Genomic DNA, 7,578 nt, shown 5'->3' with positions numbered 1-7,578 from the left:
ATAAGATAATAACAAATCCCCAAGGAATAGGGATTTCCTAATAGCCACCGCGTTCAAACTGGGTTACCGACCTCGAACATATAGTTTACACACTTTCGAGATCGACCAACATCACGAGCTCGTCATTCTAGCTAGCCTCATCCTTAGCCAATGATTTCATCGAGCTTAATCTTCGGAGATCAACCTCTTCGAGCTTGCAATGAAGGTTCGAATTGTTCTCATATACTTCGGAGAAGATTCATCCTTTCGAGCTTGATGCTTAAGCTTGAACCTTCTTAACTGGTGCTCGGTCGCCAATAAGAATAAGTCAGAAAACATGTTAATTTACACAAGTATTGAGCTCTTACTTAAAATTTTCGAGCTTACATTTCGAGGCTCATTTATGACAATTTCGAAATTTAGATGTAACATAAATAATTTATTTTGACTTTGATTCAGTAGTCTAATAGAAGGTCAATATGATTATTAGTTATTCTAATTACTAGCAAATAAACACTCCATTAGTGTATTTTCTTCTCACCTTTAGTGTTTTCAACACTTGTCGTTTCAAATTTGAAAGGCAATACAATGATAATTGTTGTCGTTTTGAAGTTTCTATGTCGTTTTTATCTGGCCTAAATGAATAAAAACTAGGAAAAGAATGAATAAAATAATATAAAGTAGAAAAGTAGGATTTTAAGTGTAAATTAGGAAAGTAGTGTCTTCCATTGTAAATTGTGCAATACCGCTCCGATAAAGGGAACTTCACTGATGATCAGAGAGTTAGAAAAAAGGTTTTCCAAACTCGTTCAAGTCCAAGGTTAGTCCTCTCTAACGCTTCCTATGCCTTTTTCCTTTTCACCTTTTTAAGCCCTAATTTCTTCTTCGTAGCCTTTATTCTTACAGATCTTCTGCTATGATTTTCAGTTCTCTGCCTGTTGTCTGTGTAATGATTATCTGTAGGACTAGATATTTATTTATCTGTTTGTATCGATTTTTCATTGAAGTAGTGTTTTTTGATTGGGGGAGTATGTTGAGATGGAAATGGAAATTTGATATTTTTTGGTGTTGATTTGTGTTTGGTCACTAAGAAACTGAGAGAAAGTAGAGGAAAAGTATAAAGTTCGAGACTTTTTATATAGTTCAATTTGGAATATTGAATTTAGCAAACTCAGTTGGGTCATGCGTCGGTGGTGAGATCGGTTGAATTCTGTAATTTTTTGGAGAAGGAAAGAAAAAAAAAAGCATAGAAAACTAGAAATTCAATTGTTTTCCATTATCTTTTCCTTCTACAATTTAATGGGTGTTTCATAATTGGTCTCTCGTATTTATCTATTACGTTTCACTTTAATAAACAAAAATTAATATCTTACATTTTGGTGTTGTGAATTGGCACGTTATTTTATTAATCCCCTTGAAAAATTGAAATTATTTTATTTGTTGTCTTTTTATTTTTGAGATGTAACTTTTTCGGTTTTTGGAAGTTTTCTTTGAAATTTTTAAGAAGCAATTCTTTTTTGGAGTATCCAAGAGTGAGTGTTAGTGTTTTTTTTTTCAAAGGGGTATCGTGGAAAACGGATTTTTTCTGTTTTTCAGCTGCTCTCAAGCTATCAAACGTAATCTCAAATTAGCTAATTACTGTTTCGAAAGGTTTTATTTTCCATATGTATTTTTCATATAGTTGTAACGCAGGTTATTCTAATCACTGTGTTGGCTTTTAACGCTCTTACCTTACATTTCTGTTTCAGTTATATTAATGTATGTGTATGTATAGCATATAGTTTCCTATCTGAGTTCAAAGGTAATCATGTAGTTTATTTATCTTTTCAGCTGACTTGGCGCTAATACATAAATGTATAATTCTAATCAGCTCACAAGTTTCTCTGACCTTGGCAGGTTGCAGTTTCTCTAGTCAACTGCTCGTTGAAGAAACTGTGCAACTTTGGTGCAAACTTTGTGGTAGTTGATCATGATGTGCTAAATTATACCTATGAAGACGACTTTCTGATAGAAAGGATTTTTTTAAAAAACAAAAAAGAAAAAAATTAAAGTCCTGCAGGGAAATTTTTTTTTAAATTTGATCATGGAGCCTTTATGGAGGCTTTTGTATTTGCTGGAGCCCGCTCCAATTACACTAATTGTGACTGCAGTAGCTGTGACTTTTGGATCTGCATTTCGTGCTCTCAATTACGGAAAAGAAATGGAGCGTAATCGTGATTTTTCAGAAGCATCAATTACATTGGATCGGTCTCAAGCACTTATGATCCCAGTAATGAGCTCTTTTAGTTTGTTATTGATGTTTTACCTGTTCTCTTCAGTCTCACAAATCCTCACAGCATTCACAGCCATTGCCTCTATTTCATCCCTGTTTTTTTGGCTCTCTCCCTATGTAGCCTTTTTAAAGTCAAAGTTTTGTTTGGCCGACCCTTATGTGTCACGGTGCTGTTCGAAGTCATTTACAAGGACCCAAGGGCTGTTATTGTTGTTATGTTGTGGTACAGTTGCATCTTGGCTTGTCTCCGGAAATTGGATACTTAACAATTTGTTGGGTATATCTATATGCATTGCCTTTGTGAGCCACGTTCGTCTCCCAAACATCAAAATCTGTGCAATGCTCCTTGTTTGTTTGTTTGTATACGACATATTCTGGGTATTCTTCTCTGAGAGATTTTTTGGAGCGAATGTTATGGTATCAGTTGCAACACAACAAGCATCAAACCCTGTTCACACTGTTGCCAATAGCCTAAGTCTCCCTGGGTTACAAATGATTACAAAGAAGCTGGAGCTGCCTGTGAAGATTGTCTTTCCAAGAAACCTGTTGGGTGGAGTGATTCCTGGAGAAAATGCCACGGACTTCATGATGCTGGGTCTTGGTGACATGGTATGACAATTCATTTCTCATTGGTACTATATGATGAACATGAACTATGTTGATAGTGAATTAATTGCTACTCACGAACTATTATGTACATTATATTGATTTTTGTTACAATCAAATATAATTTATAAAATTAACCCTGATGTCTCTTCGCTTTCAAATATGACTTTACCTTTTAGTTTGCTTTCGTTGTAATCTGGGACCAGAACTTTTGTAGTTTCTGTAAATCCATATTTCTAAGAATTGCCAAATGTTGACTGCCCTCTTTACCAATTTACAATATGCTTTGTGAACTTATTCATCAGTCATAGTTATTACATGTATCAATCCATTGATCCAGATACAATCTGGGCAATGATATCTTGAGCTGAAATGCTTGAGTTCGAGTTATCTTCAAGAGAAGAAGAAAAAAATGCACTCTCTGTCTGCCTCTTTTTTTTCTCCATTTTTGAGTTTGGCTGTAATCTAAAATAAACGTCTAGCTGAATACTTATAAAAGTTCTGGTTTTTTATTATGAAAATATCATTTTGGCTTATGTCACGAATCTTCAAATGGTTCATAATTTATTTCCAATCTTGTTTCGTTCCAGGCAATTCCTGCTATGCTTCTTGCATTGGTCCTCTGGTTTGATCATCGAAGGAGCAGGGATACAGTAACTCTCTTAGATCTACATTCTTCAAAAGGGCACAAGTACATTTGGTATGCCCTTCCTGGATATGCCATTGGGCTCATTTCAGCTTTGGCAGCTGGTGTTTTGACTCATTCCCCTCAACCTGCCCTTCTTTATTTGGTAATTTTTCCAGTGCTACAATATGTCCATTTTTACAATATTTAAGAGCTGTCTGGCTGGGTTTGTACTTGTTGATTTTTTCTTTTATAACTCTAATTTTTTTTTTTATGAATATAGGTGCCTTCTACTCTGGGACCAGTTGTTGTCATATCTTGGATAAGGAAGGAGCTAGTAGAGTTATGGGATGGCCCCATGCCGAATCTCACTGATAAAGCTCACCAGGTTGAAGTTTGAGCTTCTTTTATCTTTGTATCCAAAAGTCACATGGTGCTTCTGGAAGAGCCATTTTAAAGTTGTAAATTCACTTTGGAAATCCTAATAGAAAATTAGCAATCAATGGCCATTTTGCTGTGTCTGATTTTGGGCTTTACACAATGCCTTTCGAATACTCAAGTTTCACTAATGAAAAATGCAGAGCATATATATATATATTTATATATGTGAATTGAATCCTATCCTCTCCTCCCTGATATAAATTTTAGTTGTAATAATTTATGAATATGTTCTTGCTATAAGAAATGTTGGCTCACGAATATTTAAATATATTTTGTGCAGATTCGGTTAATGATTCCAGCACAATGAAAAATTTCATGTTAAGCAAACAAGACGAGGCAAAAATGGAGAAAAAATAAATAAGAAAAATGTATGAATGTGTAAACTTTTAAAAGTTTATCAAACATATAGGTTGAGTTTGGTAAAATTTTTGTAAAAAAATTTAAAAGTTGAAAATAATTTAAAAAACTTTTGAAAGTGAAAATTTTCTATTTTCAAAATTTAATAAATTTTGTTTAAAATTTAAAAAAATAAAAAATAAAAATAAAGTTACCAAACACTATTTTATGTTTAATTGTCAAATTTTTAATTAATTAAATAAAAAATTGTTTTTTTAATGGTTACCAAACAGCACCATAGTAAGTAGAAATACATATCTTTATTTATTATTTTTTATCGTGACGTTTTTTATACATATTTTTATATATTTTTTTTAAAATAATGTTTAATTTTTAGTTTTTTTTAAAAGGTAAAGGTAATATTCATTAATTGGTCATAGAAAAAAATCAACCAACATATTTTTATACGCCAAATAAATAATCTAAAATTATAATAATTTTTATTGTTCTGACTCGAAAAAAAAAAGCAGTCTAATTTTGAATTTATAACTCAAAAACTTCGAAATACACTAGAAAAATAGGTTGACCAAACCGTTTACAATAAACAAAAGAAAGAAAACCCTAAGATGCACGAGCATCAAAGTATCCAACAAAATAGGCTGACCAAACCGCTTACAATAAACAAAAGAAAGAAAACCCTAACATTCACTTCAACTAAAGGTCCAATAAGGCACAAGCATCAAAGTATCCAACGAGTACGAAGTGAACTAGGTTTTCTCTCCAAATGAGCATATGACAGATCAACCACATCAATGACTACCAGTCAATGATCTTCCAATAAGAATTGGGAAATAACAAACCCATTATTCAAATCATAAATAAGGGAAATAAAACAACGACCAACTGTAATACCCAGGAATCCCTAATATGGTTTAATGGCTGGATTAGTAGGCCGGGAGGGCCATAACTGTTTAATTATGCCATTAAATGAATTTATGCATGTTTATGATAATTATATTATAATATGATGTTAAATGCATGCATGTGGGTCAACATTTGTTTACAGGGGTGTTTTGGTAATTTGGCTCGTTGAAGGCATAATTGTATATTTGTTTGCATGCCAATGATATATTGTGAGGCCACATTATAATGTGGATTGGTTCGAGTTATTCGGCATGAGACGATCTTTATATACAATTTATCGGTTTGGTCATAACAGGCTTAAGCTCGGGGCTCGGGGTGAGTCTCGGGGTGTTTTTAATGATTAGAGCGTTACTGGGAATTATAGGGTAACGAGATATGAATTATTGGTGTTTGAGATTGTCGAGATTAGCAGGAATTGGAGAGCGTTAATTATGATTAACGAGATAGGTGGAAAATATCGATTTTACCCTTGGGGTGACTTTAGAAACCTTAAATGACCTAGGGGGATTTAGGTCATTTGGTTTGGATTTATATGAGGCTTTGGTTGGCTGTAGAAAACATAACAAAACAGAGCAAGGTTCTTCTCCTTCCCGTACATCATTTTCTCTCATTTCACCTTTGGAGTTTTTGAGCTCAAAGTGAGGAATCAAGCTAGGAAATCAAGGAGTTGAGTTCATAGGGTTGGTTCAGCCATTGAAGGGGGTTTAATTTCAAATTTGAGGTAACCGTCAGGGAATTAAAAGATTGATCGTTCTCAGGGGTCGTTCTTATATTAATTTTCACTCGAACCAGAGGTAAGAAGACAGTGTATGAATACAATTGCACTCTGTATATGTATATGACATGCGTGATTGTTTTTTAGGCACGTTGGTTGGTAAATGTGGACATGGATTGCATATTAAATGCTAGAGAATGTTGCTTACTTGTTTACAACATTGACTAGTCAGGGACACTAACCTAAGAGTTAGAAATGTCATAGCGTCATGAACGTCAAGCCAAATGAAGATTAGATCTAATCGATATTAGCATTGAATGGCTCTATGGCATTAATGTTGGACCGACCCTAAGGTCGTTGAGCTTATTAGCGCTTGGCTAGTCTAAGACTAGTTACTGAGAGCCAGGGCATAAGGCCCAGGTGACTGCTTGTCACATGGCTAGGGAACGATGTTCCATAGTTATGACTCTAGAGTCATGAGGAAGGTTATGTTGGTGACTAATCACCATGCCCCTATCCTGTTAAAGCTAGTGAAATACTCACTTATCTGTTAAGCCCTGGTGATCCTATCGTCACATGGCTAAAGGGAGTTGTCCCCATATTAGTGACTTTTGTGACTGTCACCTATCTGTTTTGGACTGATAGTCCTGAGTGATTATTATGATCATTATTGATATTATATCATGCCTTATTGTGTTTTCTTGCTGGGCCTTGGCTCATGGGTGCTATGAGGTGCAGGAAAAGGGAAAGAAAAGCTCGCCCAACCTTGAGTGAAGAGCTTAGGTGGTGATGTGTACATGTGCGGCCGCTTGACCACCACGGCCAAGGAGTTCTCGGAGGGACTAGGGGTTACCCTATTTTTGTCGCTTAGGTCGGCGGAGTTGTAATTTTGAAACTGTAATGACCATTTTGAGTTGTAAATAACCTGTAAATCTTTTATGGGACCATGAACAGTTTTTATTCGTTAAATAAAACATATCCTTTCTTTTTTATTAATTTTTTTCACCTTAACCTAATAATAACACTTAGATCACGTTTTTAACCAAATGACTCGGGTATCGGGTCAAATTTTCGGTTCATTGTTCACCGTAACTGTTCTGGGGTAACCAGGGCGTTACACCAACTAAGTTCAAGAAATTCGACCGCAGGGATCGGGATACCATGAAACGAAGGGTCAATAGTGATTGGAGCCACCAAGATATCATCCACAACTGAATCTCAAATAAATCCGGCCTAGAACAACCCAAGATGATTACGCCAACTTGGATAATCTCCGCCAATAAACCCACTAATCCCAACAGTAAAAAAATGGAATAACGGAGGGTGAATAACACCATTATTTGAAATAAAAAATTAGACAACATTAAAATAAAACAACAATATTGAAAACTCAGGCCTTCCAATCCTAAATTCCCTGCAATTATCAATTAAAAGAAGCCCCGTTCCACCATCCTCATGAAACCATGGACACCCCTGCCACCCAATGCCAACCATGTAGATGCGACACCCCTTGCACCTGACGCCATCGGGGCAGGAACCACCAACAGAAGGTCGGCAACACCTTGCAACCACCACCAAGAAGAAGAAAACCGAAAGAGGCAAAGTTGTCCAACAAACCATGGATTCGACAGAAGGACAGAGAGGCAAGCTTCCGACGAGCATAGCAACAGTCTCGGCCAG

At 35.4% G+C, this 7,578-nt stretch overlaps 1 protein-coding gene across 1 annotated transcript; it reads left to right on the top strand.

Moving 5' to 3' along the window:
* Positions 1-669: 669 nt before the first annotated feature.
* On the top strand, positions 670-3,991 carry LOC133834718 (signal peptide peptidase-like 1). The gene is made up of 4 exons (XM_062264422.1): positions 670-799; positions 1,876-2,860; positions 3,448-3,648; positions 3,766-3,991. The coding sequence occupies exons 2-4, from the start codon at positions 2,063-2,065 to the stop codon at positions 3,880-3,882; spliced, it is 1,116 nt and encodes a 371-aa protein (XP_062120406.1). The 5' UTR covers positions 670-799; positions 1,876-2,062; the 3' UTR covers positions 3,883-3,991.
* Positions 3,992-7,578: the final 3,587 nt, after the last annotated feature.

Source organism: Humulus lupulus, chromosome 5, assembly GCF_963169125.1.
Source record: "Humulus lupulus chromosome 5, drHumLupu1.1, whole genome shotgun sequence".
In the NCBI taxonomy this organism is placed as follows: domain Eukaryota; kingdom Viridiplantae; phylum Streptophyta; class Magnoliopsida; order Rosales; family Cannabaceae; genus Humulus; species Humulus lupulus.
The sequence above is the reverse complement of the archived record's forward strand: the minus strand, read 5'-3'. Positions and strand labels throughout refer to the sequence as shown.

Coding starts and splice junctions, on each gene's coding strand:
- LOC133834718 (XM_062264422.1), top strand. CDS start 2,063: ATGGAGCCTTTATGGAGGCTTTTGTATTTGCTGGAGCCCGCTCCAATT. Junction 2,861..3,447: donor TGCTGGGTCTTGGTGACATG/GTATGACAATTC, acceptor GTTTCGTTCCAG/GCAATTCCTGCTATGCTTCT. Junction 3,649..3,765: donor AACCTGCCCTTCTTTATTTG/GTAATTTTTCCA, acceptor TTATGAATATAG/GTGCCTTCTACTCTGGGACC.